The sequence below is a fragment of the Paroedura picta genome, chromosome 10 (genome assembly GCF_049243985.1).
Source record: "Paroedura picta isolate Pp20150507F chromosome 10, Ppicta_v3.0, whole genome shotgun sequence".
In the NCBI taxonomy this organism is placed as follows: domain Eukaryota; kingdom Metazoa; phylum Chordata; class Lepidosauria; order Squamata; family Gekkonidae; genus Paroedura; species Paroedura picta.
This window is the reverse complement of record NC_135378.1, coordinates 83,846,015-83,866,936: the sequence shown is the minus strand read 5'-3', so window position 1 is coordinate 83,866,936 and position 20,922 is coordinate 83,846,015. Positions and strand designations below refer to the sequence as shown.

The 20,922-nt window shown below is 43.7% G+C and overlaps 1 protein-coding gene across 4 annotated transcripts in view; it reads left to right on the top strand.

Annotated features, from left to right (window-relative positions):
- The window catches only part of CTNNA2 (catenin alpha 2), a 459,457-nt gene that overhangs the window by 135,820 nt on the left and 302,715 nt on the right, over nt 1–20,922 (top strand). For 3 of the 4 annotated variants that reach the window (XM_077301175.1, XM_077301174.1, XM_077301176.1), the window contains exons 6-7: nt 925–1,191; nt 11,959–12,162. In XM_077301175.1, the coding sequence (XP_077157290.1) occupies nt 925–1,191; nt 11,959–12,162 (471 nt within the window). Of the gene's footprint in view, nt 1–924; nt 1,192–11,958; nt 12,163–13,817; nt 13,983–20,922 lie in introns of those variants that run through there. The other variant, XM_077301177.1, reaches the window with a different exon arrangement.

Sequence of the window (20,922 nt, the reverse complement as noted above, 5' to 3'; positions counted from 1 at the left end):
AGTCATCACTTCTTCCTTGTTTCAGAAGGTTCCAAGGAGGCCCTGGCCCCCATGAACTTTGTCTATCATTGGGACACCCGCCCCCTTGACTTTCATCCCGCTAGCCCCTCACCATCTCTATATTTTTTATTTTTTATTTAATTTATTAATTTGACTTCTAGCCCGCCACTCCCACAAGGCTCGTGGCGGGCCACAACAATAAAACCCCCTAATACAATACAATCTTCTAAAAAAGCCAAACAACCCAGCCTGCAATTCTGAATTGCAGTTCTCGCAGCCAGGTAGCTATCCTCCCTTTCTCACAATACAAGCAGGCACAGTGGAATCAATTAGTGGTCGGCTCAGAACAGATGTATGGAAGTTCTTCTTCATCCACAGAGGAATAGACACTTGGCGTATGCATGCTTTCCACCAGAGAACTGATGCCTCACGCTCCAAGTATCTTGGTAAAGCTTACAGCGACTTGGCAGGTGAAGAGTTTCTTTTCCATTCACCTGCATTCTGGATTAAACTGTGGTTATTGCATCTGGGTCTCATGAGAAAGCGGATAAAACAATAATGGTGGGGAAAGTTGGAAGCAGCTGAAAGTTGATTTACTCAGTTGAGGAATCCACAATCCTCAGGTTGCAAGACCTGAGCAAGTTTGTTAACGAGAGGGCATTTTGGAGGACACTCATTCAAACAGACACTATAAGTCTGAGCGACTTGACCAGCAGGTAACACACCTGCTTTACCATTACCTGTAGTTACGTTTCTGTTGACGGGCACTTGGGCCACCCTGAGGAACTTGGAGGAGAGGCAGGACACAGATCGGATATGTTGGGCTCTTTAGGTGTTTGGAACAATGATTATACAAATCCTGCCTGTTTCTGTATATACTTTTTAAAAACTTTGAGGTCTAACATCTGCAATGCCTTCTTGCAGGAACTGAAGGACCCCCACTGTCGGGACGAGATGGCCGCTGCGCGTGGGGCCCTGAAGAAGAACGCCACGATGCTGTACACCGCCTCGCAAGCTTTCCTCCGCCACCCTGACGTGGCTGCAACTAGAGCCAACAGAGATTATGTCTTCAAGCAGGTCCAAGAAGCGATCGCTGGCATCTCCAACGCTGCTCAAGCGACTTCGCCCACCGATGAAAACAAGGGGCACACCGGCATTGGGGAGCTTGCTGCCGCACTGAATGAATTTGATGTAAGTTCTCTCTCTCTTTCTCTCCTTCCTGACCCTCTCTCCTTCCCTCCCTCCCTCCATTTGCCAGGACAGAAGACGAGCTTCAAAAATCATCCTGCATTTGACCTAGAACTGGACTGCTTGGGCTTGGGTTTTGTATGCTGTCTTTTGAACATAAAACAGCCATCAAGGTCATTACCAATAAGAAACAACAACTAAAGACTCACCCTAAACCAGTGGCTATTCACATTGAGGTGATGCGTATCAGGGCCAGTACATTGAAGCCAGCAGGTGTCACTGCAGCGTCAGCGTGCTCATCTCAAAGGTCTTCCAGACCAGAGAATACCTCTCTCGCCCCCCTGTTAGAAGAACATGCCAAGTGGCTGAAAAAGGCCCTCCCAACCAGCCTTCATAGGAAGTCAGTCCAGGGGTCCATCAAGGTCAGTATCGTCTATTCAGATTGGCAGTGGCTCATCTGAGGCTGAGGACTTTCCCTTCACCTCCTACCTGATCCTTTAGGGCCTGAACCTGGAATCTTCTGCATGCCAAGTAGGTCCTCCTTCACTGGCCCATAGACTCACCCAAGCCAACTTTATCTTGTTTCAGATAAGCCTGGTTCCCACAGGAAGGCACTGTCTTTGGCTCTCAGAACTTGGTCAGGTTCATAAGGGTGGAGACAAGGAAGCAGATTCTTTGGAACCAAGCAGTAGGGCTTTGGAGAGCGTTACCAGCATCTTCGAGTGGCACTTAGGCGTTAATTGGCAGCTGATAGAACGCCGGCTTGATATGCTATTTGTAGCTGGTACTTCCTCTTTCTCCAGTGGTGAGAGACATCCAGAACTAACCTCAAGCTGCATACCTGTTTGTTCAGGAGATCTGGGCACCAATTCCTGCACCTGTTTCATTCTAGATCCACCGTTCTTCCATTTTCTATGGATTAAGCTACGCTAACGTGAATCTGCTCTGAGGCAGCAAAAAGATTTCGTTGAGACCATTTAATTTTAATGTAGAATTACCACCAGGATTCTGGGGGCAAATATCATTCTTGCAGTCAGTGCTAATCTTGGGCTGTTGTGGATTTGGACATTGATCGATAAGTCTTGCTTCTGCAGCTGTTGAATCAGCAAAGTTGTGCCCAGCCATCAGTTTTCAAGGGGACGGGCAGCCCAAATAAATCTAGATATGTTAATTGCATTAAGTAAGCAAGCAAGAAAATAAATTAAGCCCAGTATTGATTTGATTTTAAGGCAAAATGTGTTCAGAAAGATAAGATACTTTGTCTGGTAGATCTAAAAGTTTTCAGAGTTATGAAACCTATAAAAGCCACATGGGAGCTATGCGCTGAGGAAATTGCTGCATCCCCACCTTGCCTAATAACCTAATGGGTGGTGGGTTTTCCATCTTTGGAGATTTTTAAACAGAGGCTGGATAGGCATCTGACGAAGAGGCTGATTCTGTGAAGGCTCAAGGAGGTGGCAGGTGACAGTGGAGGAGCGATTGGGATGTGAGTACCCTGCATAGTTCAGGGGGTTGGACTAGATGACCCAGGAGATACCTTCCAACTCTACAATTCATTCATTCATTCATTCATTCATTCATTCATTCATTCATTCATTCATTCATTCATTCTATTTATATACTGCCCTCCCTGAAGGCTCAGGGCGGTTTACATAAAACAGGAAACGTTACAGATAACTCAGTATGTAACTATATTGTGAGTTGCTGTGGGCTAGTAGTGCTAGGGGCGTGCAACATAGAAACCAAATAAATAAACCAAGCAAGCAAGGAAGCAAAAGCAAGCCCTGTATATTTAACATATTTGCAGAAAACCTAACTCGATTAGGGCAAATTGTGATGCTAGTGATGTTAGTTCCTGTTGTCGAAGTTAAGCTGCCTCCTCCACAGCAGCCCCGTTTTTCCAATTTGTGCAGCGCACATTTTTTTTAACCACACCACAATCACCTGATGTTTGTCAGTTCTGAGCTGATGCTGTCCAGAAAGAACTGCATGGAACACCACCAAGAGAGATTGTGCTGTGTGTCGATAAATACAATGACTAATGGGATGAAATATCCTGTGCGGGGCTTTCAGCAGACACTGCCTATTCCCGTAGGACCATTCATGCCTCTTCCTTGCTGCAGGTAACAGTCGTTTTATCACTTTTCCCCTGGTTTGATATCTATGCATCGCAATGTATAAATTTGTGTGCTTTGTCATATTTTTGTTAAGCTCGTCAACCTTTTTTTTTAAAGAGGAAAATTATCGTTCATACTCAAATGTGTGAATGAATAGTTTTCAATTCAGCAAAGGCATTTTCACCTTCGGTGTCTTATTTCCTTTGTACTGTTCTTCTTCAAGCCCTTGCTGGAAATATTCCTTATAGCAGTGGTCCCCAACCTTTTTATCACTGGGGACCAGTCAATGCTTGACAATTTTACTGAGGCCTGGGGGGATAGTCTTTTGCCGAGGGATGTGGCCGCCTGAGTCCCTGCTCTGCTTGTTTTCCCACTGGCGCCCCTGACTTTCCGACGCCTGCTGGGGGGCGCTGCCAGCAGCAGCTGCACAGTGCCATGCCAAGGGGGAGCCCCAGCCATGGCGGCCGTTGGAGAGCACCAAAGGTGAGCCAGCGGCAGAGTGGCAGGGCAGCCCCTGAGACAGCAGCTGGAGAGGAGGACGAGGAGGAGCCACGGCCCGGTACTGACTGATCCACGGACTGGTACCGGTACTAGTCCCCGGTCCAGGGGTTGGGGACCACTGCCCTATAGTGTCCGTCAGACTAAGTGTTGGGCTGCCTTTTACTTTGAGGCCGAAACACTTTTTCCCATAGTCTTTTTGAATTCCTGTGTCCCTCTCTGCTGCTCCCCCCCCAAAACAAACAAACAAACAAACAAAATCCTTGCTCTGGAACTGGCTTGTGTATCTGTGTGCTAACAGACCAATATCATGTAAAGTTTGCATTACGAGATTTTCGGATGAAGGTCAAAAGAAACGAAGCAATGAGGACAGCACTGCCTCTAAATAAGACATAACTCCAGCTTATTCTATTGACAGGTACAACAGTACAAAGTAGCAGGGTGCCATATAAAATAGATTTCTCAAGAGCAGAAACTTCACTGTACAGCTCAGAACAAAGGCCCAACATGTTGCTCAGTTGGTTGATGCATCTCATGCACATTTTAACAGTCATCTCTGAATAATTTCTGCAGAATAATGTTTGATGTGTCAGTCTTCGCCAGATGTATAGCCAGCTGGCCTTAAAGAAACGTTTCCATCAACATCCAAGATTTATCGTGTGTAACGTGGCTTTCTGAAATTGTTTAGGCGTTTTCTCACTCATTCCGATCCCTGCGGGAAACACCATGCCTTTGCCTGTTTGATATGTAATCCTTTCTCCTGTCTGACTTAATTTAGGTTGGTGTTCAATCCTTGTAAGATTTTCTTTTGGATCAGTACTTGTTGTTGTTGTTGCTGCTGCAGCTGTCAGCCACTCAGTCGTGTCTGACTTTTGGCGATCCCATACTACAACTATCACCATGATCCCCGATCCTGCACCACCAACCTCAGCAATGCTGGTGTTCAGCCCGATCACATCCAACCACCATTCCCTTGGTTGGCCTACTTTCCTTTTTCCAGTGACCAATCCTAGCAAAATTACTTTCCCCACTGAGTTGGATCGCGTGATATGGCCAAAGTAGGTAGACCAAATTCCACAATGACTGAAGCACAACGTCATTACAGCCATGAATGGAAAGATATACACTGCTGTTCACTCTGAGTAAGGTGTAGCTATCAATGCCCAGCACAGGTGACTGGGATGTGGAAAAGGTCCTGCTGACAGCGCTCCCAACAGGTGATTCTGAGACATATGTCGAATGTTCTAATCCGGGGGTGGCCAACTGTGGCTCTCCGGAGGTCCATCGGCTACAATTACCATGAGTCCCTGCCACGTGTCCAAACACGAACAGATAGGCCAGTTCTGTCATAACTATAGATCAGCCTTTAACATGGAGGAGCCCCTGAAATAATTTTTCAGGCTTCAAAGAGCTCCGGAAGTCATGTCAGCTGGCCACGCCTCCCTGCCTCACTCCAGGAAGTGACATGTCATGTTAACAGACAGGCTGGAGGAGAACTGCCAGGAGAGACAGGAGTTGATTTAAGACAGGAGTAGGTGTGCAGGCTCCACACCCTCCCAGGTGCAGCATCTATGAGAGGACTCACTCATGCTCGGGAGCAAGGGAGGTGGCTGGCTCCATTAAGGCAGTAGGGGAAAGGTCACGGTCCCCCTCCTGAGTGTCTGGGGATTCGCAGACCCTTCATTGGGAATCCCTGCTATAGATCCTTGGTAACAGCAAGCCAAGTGATTTGTCCATTCTGTTATGATATTTGGTTTGGATCAGGGTCATATGCGGGGTGAGCGGCAGTCAGATGGCATCTTTGCCCAGGTGGCTCTTAGCAGCCCCAAGTATTACATGTTAAATAATGCAGAACCTGTTATTACATCCATAGAAACACAGTGCATTTCCCCAGACTTAAACTGCTATGATGTAGCCCTATTTATCCTTTATAAAAAACACCCTTCTGAACAGCTCATTTTTAATAGCAAAATGTCAGGGTCTTCCTTACCTCCTCAGACAAGCTAATCTGCAGCCGCTCCAGAGGAGGCTCCTGTGTCAGCAGTGGCCCCTGCTGTCCCTCCCCCAGGGATGCGCCTGCTTTGTTTAACACTGAAGCCGAAACAGAGCGCCAGGTAGTTGTGCCCAACCTGTATGGTCCAGCTCTTGGTCACAGACTTTTGTTTCATGAAGAACTTTGGATTTTCCGCAGAGGCGTTTTATTTCTTATGCCAATCTGACATCTAGTGGACAATAGAAGAAATATTTCTCTCCCCTTCTCCCCCCCCCAATATTGGAAATAAAATGTTAGAATTTGTGATGTCCTTTCTGTCAATCTTTCATACTGATAGTTTGATCTCTGTTCATCTAAACACTTGTGTCTAGGAAATGACACCTTTTATGAGTTCACCCTTATTAGGGTTTCTGGACTCCAGCTGGGGACGGGAGCTCTCCTGCTGTTCCAGTTGATTTCCAGACAATAGAGATCAGCTTCCCTGGAGAAAATAATTGCCTTGGAGGGTGGGGCTCTATAATGTTCCACTTTATTGAGGTCCCTCCCCTTTCCAGGCTCCCCCCCCAAATCTCTAGATATTTCCCCACCCAGATTTGGCCACCATAGTTCTCTCCCCATACTTTCACAGAGAACCAGCTTGGTGTAGTGGTTAGGAGTGCGGACTTCTAATCTGGGGAGCCGGGTTTGAATCTGCACTCCCCCACATGCAGCCAGCTGGGTGACCTTGGGCTCACCACTGCACTGATAAAGCTGTTGTGACCGAGCAGGAATATCAGGGCTCGCTCAGCCTCACCTCCCTCACAGGGTGTCTGTTGTGGAGAGAGGAAAGGGAAGGTGATTGTAAGCCACTTTGAGACTCCTTCGGGTAGGGAAAAGCGTCATATAAGAACCAACTCTTCTCCTTCTCCTTCTCCTTCTCCTTCTCCTTAGAAGATGGTCATGGGGTAAAAGGGTGGGGTGCTCTGAAATCCTACACCTGATAACATCAGTTAGCATTTGCTTGTCTTATTCATTAATTTGAAACTGTTGGACCTTATCAGACATTCTTAGAACTCTGCTGCATGGGCTGAAACTTTGTCATAACAACTGGGGTTGCTTCTGCAGGGAGTCCTGGTCAAACCGGCACACCATTTTCCTTGCCTCAGCCCCCCTCCCTCCCTGGGGCTTCTTCCTTTTTTTTTTTTTTTAATGATAGATCCCCATAGCATTTTAAACATGGTGATGATTTTTTACCATGATCCACGAGTCCCCAGTTTACACTTTTCACAAAGAAAACAAGTCCCTTGCTCCCCCCCCCCCTTTGGAGCTTCTCCATATAGCTTCATAGCAAAAAGTCTAGAGACAACTAATACATTCTGGAAGTTCTAAAATAATCTATTAATTCGCTTTTTAAAAAGCCGTTTGATGGAACGGGGCAATGGTGCCTGTGGGGGGGAGGAGGCTGAGAAAAGGGAAGTGTGGGGAAAACAAACAGCATGCTGGCCCTGTGAATGCCTGTGAGCTATACTCACAACAAATGCTAGCCTGAAAAGAAGTCTCAATTTCAGTGTTCTCTGTAATTTCCACCCCCACCCCCCATCCATACTGAGCTATAATCTTAAAATGGGCAAGGGCCAGCACAGGAGTCTGCACAGCTCCAGACCACCATTGAGCAGAACTTCCCTTGTTAATGAGCATTCATGTGCACAACGTAGAGAGAAGACTGCCCACTTCACTGTGAACATCGTCGAAATCCCTTAACACACCTTATTCTTACTCAAACGAGCCAATGGCCTGGTGCGGCCTCTTCCCGTTAAAGTCACAACAGTGAGATTCCATCCAAGTCAAGTGAAGAAGGGGACCTCAGCAAGAGTAGCCAAGGAAAACTTTGTTTTGCCTGATGATATACTATGTAGTAAGCAGCATTCCAAGTGTAGCATTATGCCCCACTCCGGTCTGGGCTGTCTTCTTAGCTCTTACTCTTCCTTCCAGCCTGCATGAGGCAGAACCACCACAGTGGTAGTGAACGCAGGGGAGGAAGCAAAAGGAGGTCTAAGGATAGGGGTAGTGATGTCACTCCTGGGGGTGTGTCAGGGGGGAGTAGCCCGCTGACATCACATCCAGAGCTCCTCCATGGCCAGAAGGTTGAAAAAGGCTGGTCTAGGAAATAGACAGTCGAAGGATTGCCACATTCATCCAAATGGAAACCTCTGGCGACCATTGGCTCCACTATTACTGTTCGGACGTTTGACTTGTGGTTTGTGTGCAGAGGCATCATTTGTCCTCCCGTTTTCCCTTTATTCCAGCCACCACCAAGCCTGCACTCCATGCCCCACAACAAAATCCATGGCACAGCACCCCCAACCACTTGAAAAGACATTCCGCCATCATTCCTCACTCTCACCCCTGCCAATCCAATCATTGGTCCAGTGGTCATTACGGTATGGAAACTGCTAGTTTCTAGGAGCACGAGGACGGGCAGAAGACTCCTCTGCACGAAATGGAATCTATCCTTTGCACATCACCCAGCGCGACAGAAAACAGGCCCGGGCTGCCCCTCGCACTTTTACGTTTCCGCCTTACTCTGCCATGCCATTTACTATACAATGGAGATTTCAACGGGGCGGGGGGGAATCCCCCCTACCCTTTTGGAGTCTGCATACACCTTTGGGATTCTGACAGGGCGTGGTGGGCTGACCTCGTTGTGCCACGAAGGTCCGTGTGCCGTTGTGGCAACTGCTGGCAAAATAATATAAAAAATTATATAATAATATCCAGCAGTTCTTCTGACGATGATATACGCTAGATCTCAGGAAAAAAAAATTCACAGTCAGAGTAGTTCAGCAGTGGAATAGGCTGCCTAAGGAGGTGGTGAGCTCCCCCTCACTGGCAGTCTTCAAGCAAAGGTTGGATACACATTTTTCTTGGATGCTTTAGGACTTGTGGTCCTCCAGATGTCCGTGGACTATACTTCCTATGAGCCCCTGCCAGCATTTGCTCTCTAAACCTGGAAGAATTAGCCCAAGAGACACTTGTTATGGTGTTGGGGTTTATACATTAAGCAATGGGGCTGCTAGTTAATCCTGACAGTGAGAGCAGTTTCTCAGTGGAACAGGCTTCCTCGGGAGCTGGTGGGTTCTCCATCTTTGGAGATTTTTAAGCAGAGGCTGGAGAGCCATCTGACAGAGAGGCTGATTCTGTGAAGGTTGAAGGGGGTGGCAGGTGACAGTGAATGAGCGATAGGGTTGTGGGTGTCCTGCACAGTGCAGGGGGGTGGACTAGATGACCCAGGAGATCCCTTCCAACTCTATGATTCTATGATTCTATGAAATGTGTAGGATGGCCATACTTTTTTTGTTTTTTAATCAAATCTGTGCCAGCCACCCTATCACAGGGACACGTTTTCCATTACTTTGTCTTTGGCAGCTATGAACTTCAGGACAATTAATCATAATCTGAATTATGTTGTCAGCCTTTGATTTATGACTTTAATGGTTTTTGATTAATTACGAATGTAAATGAATTGGAACACTTTACATTAGTCATTCACTAACTGGCTGTCAGTAAGTAGCGGGAAGGTTAAGGCAGCCATTTTCTCAATGTGAGTTAATTTGCCAGGAGAATGTTCTTCTGAAAATTGTACACTTTTTTTTAATGATCCACTAAGAAAATCATGTTTTTCTCTTAACAGAAATAAGCCTCATTCTGTCTTATCTTTCTGACCCCCCCTTTTTTTAAAATACTAAAACCACCTTCTCACAGCAGCGTGAGACGAGAACACAAAAGGGTCAATCATGCTTATAGCTCACTTTCAGCCAAAAAGATTCAAAGCAAAGCAGATTAAAGGGGGGAGGGGGTCTTTCTGCCCCAGTCTGGCTGCTCCCACCAAAATTGTACTGTACTGTAGCCCTGCAAATCCTTAAACTGGCTCTGGTGCTACAGGCCCTGCAAACACCTAAACCACTCCTGAGTCGGGAGGACCGTGATAAGATGGTGATAAGATATGAACTGTTCTCGTCGCCTGCTTCATAAAGTTTGCCAAATGTGGGAAATATAGATCTCAGCATTTTTTTTTTAGCTTGAGGGTCACCATTTATGCTTTTTAACACTTTTTCATCATGTCTTTTGAGATACTTCATGACGACGAGTAAATAGGTCTTGGCATTTGGGACTTTCAAAATATCTCAACACTATGAAAGATCAAAGATGTTAGCCACTGAAACATGCGTCAGAAGTATACCTATGTTTAGAGGCTTCCGGCGTGCCCTGCATAGCTGATTGAATGCTTCTTGCTTTGGATGAAGAGCAACATGGATGCAAATTTATTTCCTTAGACATGCCTCTGATACCTCCCCCCCCCCCCCCCTGTTTGGCAGGTGCAAAACAAGGCCTTTGCAGCTTCAGTCCGAGCAGGGGAGGTCAGATTTTATTTTCACTCCACATCACATTTGCATTTTCAAATTGGCCCAGGCACATTTCTGATATGATTGGCCAATAATAGATTGACAAAGGGAAGCTTTATGACAAGATCAGATACCTATGATGAGAATTCTGTTATTTTTTCTCTTGAAATCTGAACTAACAGGCATGTTATCACTTAAAGACTTATGACTGTCTTTGTGGAAAGCAGATAGAAGGGTAACAGTGTTGTATGGCTTTTGATACTCTCATTTTTTTTATCAAAATACTGTTTCATTGCATTTTGTTTGGATTTCTCTAAAACTGTGTTTCAAACGCTTTTTCTGATTGACGACTGAGCAGTTGGATAATGAAGATCAATCGAGTTGCTGAGAAAGTTTTTTGTTTTGTTTACACTCCTGGAGTTCCAAACTAAGATAAAATTTATAGGAGCTCTGTTGCCTTGGAAATTGCTTAGCAAAAGACAAGTAATTATTCTGTGACTGAATTACTGGACTGTGGAATTGATTTGAAACAAATTTATGTGGCATTTGGATTTCGGCTGTGATTTTTCTTCCCTCCCCCTCTCCCCCCCAATTTCTCTCTACATTTGTGGCCTTTATACAACAATATTGGATTTACAAATTATGCTTGGTGGCATATCCAAAAAGAAGCTGAGAAGGCTAAAACATCATTCAGTGAATCATCCAAAATTGATTGCAGTGCATCAGCTTCAAGAAATATTTGATGGATTACAAGAGAGAGCAGAAGAAAGACTTTGAGAAATGAAAAATGTAATGAATGATCTAAAAGGAATTTAGACAAAGATTCCAGAATTTTGATACTTCTTTTCTGAAAACAACAGGAGAGATGGATAAAACTAAGGAGGAAATTCAAAATTTGGAAATCAAGGCTCTGGTTGTAAACAAAGAGTTGGAAAGGGAATTAGATAATTTCCAGCTAGTAGAACACACACACACAGAGAGAGAGAGAGAGAGAGAGAGAGAGAGAGATTCTGAAATATTGGGATGTACTAGAATTACCTAATGAAGAAATTAGAGATGGGATTGTTGTAGCATTAGCAGGGTTTTTTAAAATTTGGAAATAAAGACTATGGGAAGTAATCAAGGCAATAAACTTGGAGGAAACAAAGACTATGGACTTGGATGATGCTGTACAAAAGGAAAAAAAACTTCTACATAGACTTGAATAAGAAATGGAAGAGAATTCAGAACAAGATTTGCAAAATCTATGATAACAGCGGCAAGATTCAATGGAACTCAATTATATGGAGCTTAGATGACATGGACATGGAACATGGTTGAAAAAGCGAGTAGAATGGGTGGAAATGTCCAAATTTACCATTTTAACTTGAAAATAACTGTCCTATTTGTATATACTTTTTGCATGATTTAAAGAAAATTGAAATGATGATTTATGGGTCTGAGGACTAAAGTGAAAAACAATATGAACGTATAGGAGGAAAATTGTTTCTTTTTGTGTGTGCTTAGTATAGTGTAATTGATCAGTTGGAATTAAAACCGTCACAGATAAGATCAGAAGCCTCCTTATTTCTATCTTTCTTTCATTTTCCCTTTTCTTTTTTCTTCTTTTGATTGTATTTTAAAATTCCTAATAAAATACTATCAAGAAATACCCAAAAGTGTACCTATTCTTTCAGAATTGGATGTTCTCTGTCCTCTTCAGCGCTGCAGTTCTTATAAACGGCAAGTAAAATGGAAGCACAAACTTATTGCTTGTTTGTTTCCTTCCTCCCCCCAACAGAACAAGATCATTTTAGACCCCATGACGTTCAGTGAAGCCCGATTCCGACCGTCTCTCGAAGAGAGGTTGGAGAGCATTATCAGCGGGGCGGCACTCATGGCAGACTCTTCCTGCACCCGCGATGACCGGCGGGAGAGAATCGTTGCCGAGTGCAATGCTGTACGACAGGCGCTTCAGGATCTGCTCAGCGAATACATGAACAATGTAAGTCAATTTCTGCTTTCAGTTCCTTTCCCCTCCGTGAGTGGATCAGTCCTTCCGCGGGCGCAGTTAAAGGTTTCTGTGCTGTGTGAAATATTTGTCATTCAGACTTTCTTCCCATCCCCTTGAGTTCAGCGGAGAAGTTGAAATGCCTTTTAGATCAGTGTGCCAGCTGGGGCACAGGCGGTTCATCCATGGTCATGATGGAGGGTTGGCGAATGCCACCTGGATTCCCACTTGCAAACAGGGTTGCCAACTCAGGGTCGGGAAATTCCTGGTGATTTGGAGGGGGGGCCCAGGGAGGGTGGGGTTTGGGGTGGGGAGGGATGTCAGCCAGTTGTAATGCCACAGAGTCCACCCACCAGAGCAACCATTTTGTCCAGAGGAACTGGTCTCTGTTGTTTGGAGATCAGTTGGAATCCCAGGTAATCTCCAGGCTCCTCCTGAAGGTTGGCAACCCCAGTGGCAAATCACTATTTATTATGTATTTATTTATTAGATTTCTATCCTGCTGCTCCCAACTTGCTAATGGAATTACTGTGTCAGCATGACTATTTCACAATCTTATTTTCCTCTAAAAAGTGTGGTGGAGATTAAAAAAACTTCTCTCCCTCCGCTGGTGCAGTATTTTAGACGTGCTTCCCCACTTTAGAGGATTTGGTTTTTCTTAACTAGAAATTACCTTGCACAATTATTGTTTATTTCCACGAAACTGGCATTCCACGAAACAGAGTGAATTGTGCTAAAGGTGTATATGTGGAAATCAGGTAGGACATAATTGATTGCCTTCTGTTCTGCTTCCCTCATTTCTTTTGTGAAAGAGCAGGGTGCCGCCTTTATAAAGCAATTAAGCTTAGTAGTACACCCATAGAGCATGGATTGGTGGACGTTTGCTAACAGTCTAATTGGAACGAATAGCCAAATGTGACTTGTGCGGATTCTCTTGAGCTGCTGAGTAATCCCTGTCATTATAGCCGTGCACACAGATAGTTGAAATACCTTGACTACGGTGATTAGAATTTCCAGGCATAAGCACCAGCCTTTGCTAACAAAGAACCTGCTTCTTGACAATGTCACAATCTCAACCATGTGGTCTTGGAAGGAGACAGACGGATGGGCGGGCGGGCGGGCAGGTGGGTGCGCAGGTAGGTGTAGGTAGAAAGACAGACAGACAGACAGACAAGATTAGATGGATGGATAGTTTAGATTGTATGGATAAATGAATGGATGAATGGATGGATGGGTAGGTAGGTAGACAGACAAGATTGCATGGATTGATGGATGGATAGATAAGATTGGATGGATGGATGGGTGGGTAGATGGACAGATGGATGGACAGATGGATACTTCCTAAATGTATCACAGCAAAATACTTTTAGACTTGAACCTTTACCTGAAAGTTGGCTACATTGCATGAGGACTTCTACCAGTATTTTCCACATTTGGACATTTCAGAATAACGAAGAGATGCCATGTGTGTTGTGTTATTGGAGTAATACGGCAAAGTTTACTTGACGTTCCTCACCACTAACATTATGGAACCTCTTTCCAGATGGCACCATAAGTTTATTTCCTTCTTGTTTGGGGATGCTTTTTCTATCTAGATATATTATTCTGCATTTCTGATAAGTAAGACCCATCATTCTGTGTTTTTTCAGTTTCGTCGTCTGTTTACTGAATTGTCTGGGCGAGTGGCGATAAAATGCATCACAAACTCATCTTCCTTTGTCCCCTTCAAGTTTCCATATCCTTAAAGCAATTTATAAACACCCATGAAAAGAACAAGTTGTTGATCTTACCCTTTGTGAAAGCCCATAATGCATCATATAAAGAAAACAAAAGTGTTTTGACTTCCTTTTGCTTTATTTAGTGTGTCTTGAAGGAACTATATTTTAATACATCAGGAGATTTTTACCGTTCCGCCAAGAGGAGTTAACTTCAAGGGATCTTTCTTTCCCAAGGAGTGAATTAAAGAGGCAGAAGCGGCTTGCTATATTTTATCAGGAGACATTTAAGGTGTTTTTTTCCCCCCCTTATTTTTTGGGGAGTGCAAATTACAATAAAAAGTAGGTGCTGGTTTATCTTGAGGTGAGAACTATAAAGCAAGGGAGTCAAAGAACAGTTGATGATAATATTCCATATACTTTTTTGCCCCCGTTGTCTGTTCAGTCTTGTCTTATGGAGTTATGGCTTTCTCGGTGGAAGCGTTAAAATTGCCTTTGCAAAGATAGCTAGAGAGCTGATGGATTATTGTCTTCTTTTACTTACGGTGTCTTTTTTATGTGCAAACCTATATGAGAGCAGAAGATACTTGCCCTTTATGAAATGTTGCTTATTTCATTTTCTAATGCTACTTCCAGAAAAAAATCTTTACGGTGTAAACCTTTGCCGTATAAATGTTTACTAACTGTACTAAATCTCACACGAGAGCTACCAGCTAGCCCCCCCCCCCCAACGCACACATAGTCGCTGTTCTGCCCATTTTGGACTTGAACTAGCAACAATTAATACTGGGATACCCACATTGCTTCCCTTTTCAGGCACTGGGTTCTGACTTAGCAAGGGTATCATTCTGTCAAGACAAAATTTTATTATCCGTATTGATTGATGTGTGATAAAAGCGAGAACATTTGTCATCACATGCTTTTGCAAATCACAGTCGTTTTCTGAAAAGCCAGAAGTCACAGTTATCACTGCCGTAAAGACAGCCTGTCCTATTTTTACCTAAATATTTTTACCGGCAATTTTTATTATTTTTACAATATTTGTTTCTCAAAGGGAGGGGTCCTGGCGGAAGAGCTCTGTCTTACAGGCTCTGCGGAACTATGTCACCTCCTGCAGGTTCCTCATCTGTTTCGGGAACTCATTCTAGCCAGAGCCAGTTTGGGAAATGTCCTTAAATAACACTTGTTTGAGTTATTATTGAGTTATTAGATTAGGTACAATTTATGCGCCTGATTTATGCACCAGTTCCGTTTTTAGTGTAATGGTTCATCTGCCCTTTGCAAAGTGGTGCAATTTGTTTTGCATTTGTAAAAAAACCAAACCCTAGACTATCGAATAATGGTCCGTACTAGATGTGTACGAAAACAAGTTTTCCTTTTACAGTAGGGGAGAGAGGCAATATTTCCCTGAGCAGTTAGAAGAAGCTGATCTGGAAGGCAGAACCTGTAATAAAAAGGTTGATCAAACCAAGAAGAAAAGACCTATCCTTATTGCATTCAACAATAATAAAGAATGTTTTTAAACCCTGTCCTTTATTTCATTCCAAGGACGTCAGCCAGAACGAACCGGTTTCCCAGATAAAATCTGTTTTCTATTATCTTTTCCTCACCGGCAAGTCCTAAATTGTAAACAGTCACAATTAATATATCATTTTAAATTTTGTTAGAAGTAAAAATAAAATCATTCATTCATACTCCTACCATACCTCTCTTTTTTAAATGCAATAAATCTAAGTTGTGTTTCTTCCACAACCTATAAACATAAGTACCAGCCAATAAACTATATTATTGCAATATAAACATTCAGCATATCTCTTATCTTAAATGCAGTGAATTTACCTCAATACAAGTTGTAATATAAATTGGCCAATGGCTTAAAATTGTGTGGAGATCCTGGCCTAAAAAGACAAGGTCCCAATTACTTCCCTCAAGTATCTCTAATTTATCTCTGAAGGCCAAGCTCCAGGTGTTCAAATGATTCCAAATCTTAAACGGGCTGCTCATAGAAAACAAGAAAATCCCAGTGCTGTATTCAAGCCTCAAGGCTGTAATGCAGGGGTAGTCAAACTGTGGCCCTCCAGATGTCCATGGACTACAATTCCCAGGAGCCCTTGCCAGCATTCAGGTGCTCCTGGGAATTGTAGTCCATGGACATCTGGAGGGCAACAGTTTGACTACCCCTGCTGTAATGTATCCAAAGAGTAAACATAAGAACACTCTCTTTGCCTCAGTTTTCTTTGAATGTGTTTTTCTTATTGTCATAAAAAAGGCTGATGGAAAATGCCCATCTACGAACTTGCAAGACAGTATCCAGAACTATATTGAACCGATCCGGTTGAGCTTCACATTTAAAAATGGAGGGAGGGGGGGGGAGTCATTTTTGTACTCCAGAATCACACCTAACCATAGTTGTCTCCATCTTCGTCGTCAATTATCGGTGGTCGAGTTGCATTGCTGAGTCATCTGGATTCCCTAATTGAGTTACAGCAACCTAGGCAGAATAATCTATCAACGGATCGTCGTGCCGTGCTGCACTTGCAAGCTTTGGAGAATTAGGCTATTAGAGGAATATGCTAACAATTTGAAAATAATAAAACCAAACTACTTCTCAATAAACAGAGCAAGGCTTTTGTTCGTTTCATAACGCAAATTACACGTCTGTTCTCAGTATAATTGACCGGGTCGGTTGAAAGGCATGGGTCTCCTGGTGGACTTCCCCTTGACCATAACATTTGAAATTAAGAATAATTGGAAGAAGCGTGTTAAGCTGTGTTTTCTTAGAACAGGTGATAGAAACCCAAAGTAAGTTGATTCACTGCATTGATCGCGTTCTCAAGGTTTTTCTCTCCCTCTCTGTGTTTGAGAATGTGCCTGTTACTGCCGGAGGAAGCACTAATATTGCCTCCTGAATATTTCCTGATGGAAGTCATAATTTGTTTGGTTAAAAACGAGTATTTGTTTTCTTTCTTTATTTATGGGATTTTTATACCGCCCATCCTGGGGACCCAGATCTGGATGGTGCACAACATGGCATATAATACACTTAAAAGTGAAATTTAGTTTTAAAAGTTTAAAATTCTGGGATCTGGCTAAAGGTTCTGGTAATCTTTGGGTAGAGAAAAGTGGCATATAAGAAACAGCTCTTCTTCTTCTACATAACATACCCATTTCATTCAAACTGTGTTTTTTAGCCATGGCTTTTTGTGACAATCACATCTTGGTCTTGCAAGCAGAGATGTAAAATTCCAAGAATTTCTGCCATGGAAAATGTTTTGAAAGAAACTGAAATATATACAATGCTTACTCTTTTTCAAGCCTAAAACTTATTTTACTGCAACGACAACCTAAAGTACATTTTATAACTCACTTCTCATTTAACGCTGCATTAGTTGTGCAATTTAAAAGAATAGATTCCTTAATTTTGTCTGATTCAAACTGCAAACTCGCCATTATTTAAAGGAAGCTGCAATGCTCTGCACTGCCTTAGCACATATATCCTTGTTTTTGTCAAGTAAGAAGCAGGGGAGGGGAGTTGAAACAGAAAACGTTTGTAGTTAAAAGGACAATTACAACAGGATAAGCCCCCTGCCTCACCCCTCCGCCTTGGGCGTTCGCCCAGGTTGTTTCCTCCCCTCTGAGCCGGACCAGAAACTGCAATTACATCAGATGTGTGCCTAGCTCATTGAGGGAACTAGAAACAGTTGGAGTGATGCCTTGTGTAAAAAATAAATAAATAAATAAACTTATACATGTTAATGTTTTGTATGTTTTTATTTATTGTACTTGGAATTTTATCTTTGCAGTTGTTGTAAGCCATCCCAAGACCATTTTGGAGAGGGCCGGCCTAAAATTCTAATGCTAATATTAATACTATTGCTAATACTAATACCACTGGGTCGCAGCCAATGTGAAATTAGTCACATTTGCACCGCAGTCCTAAGCAATATCCTTCTAAGCCCATTGAAAGTAATGGACAGAACAGCATAACTCTGTTTAGGATTGCAGTGTTCAACAATAAATGCATTTGGGAAAAAATGTATGCATGCATGCATGCATGCATGCATGCATGCATGTATGTATGTATGTATGTGTGTATGTATGTATATATATGCTCCCAGCTTGAGTATAATTAGTTGACATGAGCAGAAATGGTATGTGTATATATGTATATGTATACATATATACACACAAACACATTCCATTTCTGCCCAGGTCACCCAGTTATACTCACACTGGAATCAATAAGGTGGGATCTTGGTAGCCTGTTTCATGGAGGAGCCATTGATATTGATATGGCTTTTCAATGAGTATTTTATCATCTTATTTACAGGTTTATATTGTAAATTCTATTACTGATAGACATTGTGAGGGGCGAGATATAGTACATTAAACACTAAATAAATAAATAAAGGTTATACCGGACAGATTGCATTGTGTGGGAAAGGCATCACTGGTGTTGCTGCGTCCCTCCATGCACGTGGACGATCCTATGCCCTGCTTTCGAGGGGCTGTGGGTTCATTCCTGCATATCTTTGCCCTTTTCCCCTGGCCTTCCCATCTACATGCAACTGTTGCTGCATGTTTGAAGGGGCAGGAGTCCCTGAGCCTTCTCTGGACACCGCTACTTGCTGTGAATTGCTTGTAACTCTTGTGTCCCTGTTCCGGGCATGTCTTCATTGTTCCAGTCCCGGATGCTGGGCTGCCATCTTCCCGTTAAGCACGGTTCAGGGAAGCAGCATGGAACCCTGAGGATGGCCGATAAGACATTGTCACAATTTGTTCCAATTTTTTGCTTCAGCGGTCTCATTCCCTTCAGCATTTTGCTGAAACGTTTGGCTACTTTTCCACCGAAGGAGGGTAGACCAAGACCTCCACGGACTTAATGTTGGAGCCGGCAACATATTTCTTTCAGCAAGGAGGCATGCTGTTTTTTTTGCAATGACAGCTGCGATTCCCCAAAGATTGTTTGGTGAGCTTCCCTTGGGGGGATGACATTGAAGCCCCCGCTCTGCTTTTAGGCTTAGCTTTCTTTTGTCCGGTTTCTCTGTTTCCAAGATGGGAGAATTGCAGCAGACTGCGCTGTGCTAAACCCGTTGGCCCTCATGGAGCACTTCAGTTGCAGTTAATTTGCAAACAGAAGGCCATCACAGTTGGAAGGAAGGAAATATCACTGGCGGAAGGAAAAAAGATCTCTTGAATCTACATATAGGTGGGCTGGACAAAGGGTGAAGAATCATAGAAGTGACCTCCTGGGTCATCTAGTCCAACCCCCTGCACTGTGCAGGACACTCACATCCCAATCGCTCACCCACTGTCACCTGCCACCCCCTTGAACCTTCCCAGAATCAGCCTCTCCATCTGATGGCTCTCCAGCCTCTGTTTAAAAATCTCCAAAGATGGAGGACCCACCACCTCCCAAGGAAGCCTGTTCCACTGAGAAACCGTAGCTGCAGTGATTCTCACTACCCTGTTTTTGAGGAGTCCCGATGGGAAAGACCCTCAAGGAGTCCCTATTTATAGAGAAGCAATTATTGTGAGGACACAGGTGCCTGCATCTTCGTGGATGAAAAAAAAAAAGAGAATAGGTTGAACAAATAATTCTGGGTGCTAAAACAGCAGCTCCTCTTCCTTAGCACCCCTCCCTTGGGTTCTTTTATTCAAGGTGACCACCTCCTACGTCTGCATTTCCTTTAATCTGAGAGACTCACCCATACATCTCACATGGAATCTAATGTCTTAGTCCTATAAAGCAGTGGTCCCCAACCTTTTTATCACCGGGGACCACTCAACGCCGGGGACCACTCACCGGGGACCACTCAACGCCTTTTACTGAGGCCCGGTGGGGGGGGTAGTTTACTCCTCTACTCTCAACCACTGCCCTAACGCTCTCTGATCGCTATGGTAATGTTTAAACATCCCTTCAAAAGAAGATACGGACACACCACAACAATGAAAAGTGTTGTAAAGGGCTGGGGGGGGATGAAGTAAAGGGCCGGAGGGGGGGCAGGAGAAGGCATCCTTCGGGGCCCACCTCCAATTAATCGAGGGACCAGATGTGGTCCACGGTCCACAGGCTGGGGATCGCTACTATAAAGAACATAATGCTGGGATGCTGTGGCAGAATACCGTTTTAGTAAACGACATTGACATTTTAGTTTCGTGCAGTTTTGTCGTTCCCTAGTTATGTGCAGAACAAAATTGAAGGAGGACCTCTATACATTATGCATTTAGTATGAGGATGTAACACCGTTATGCCCATGTACAGAGCTTCCCTCTTAACAGACTGTTTAAAGAGAGAGACGGTGAAATGCTCACTTGGATAGCCAGAAGAGGGCACACTTGCATACTAAAAAATCCCCCAACTCTCTTCGTAATTGAAATATCTGTATTCTGCCGTTGTACGGCCACAATAAAAAAAGAATGAAATTGAATAATAATAAACCAAATTCAGAGCTTGTTTTTATGAGTTATGGGATCTTTAACAAGACACTGAGTTCCGGAGGCTTATTCCGCACACAATATAGACGTGAATTGTCCTGCGGAAAGGTGAGATTCACACAGCCACCCTCTTTTCTGTTTTAGCGTAAGGGTGGGCTTGGAGGGACGCTTTAGGAAAACCCATGGTTGTGTTCTAAGACCTTTTATACAACAGTCTGTTTTTCTATGGCTTGTAGAGCCCTGGATGAGTATGTCTCCACAAGGTCTGCGCATAGTAAAAGATGAGCTTAAAAAGACAGTGAAAATGACCTTTGATACAATGCGTACTCTGGTTGCTGTACAGATTGCTTTAGCACACCATTCTTAACCTGAATGGAAAGCGATGCTTTATAAGTCAGGGAGACCTTCCATCATCTGTGCATTAGAGGCTGAAAAACGCAGCCACTTTTATGAACAGCCTCCATCTTGAAAAGCTTTCCGCTTCCGAGAACAATCCTGAAGTCAAAGGGAAGCCCTTGTGAATTCAAAGTTGCCAACCTCCAGGAGGTGCCTGGAGATCTCCCAGACATAAAATTGATCTCTGGACCACAGGGAACAGTTC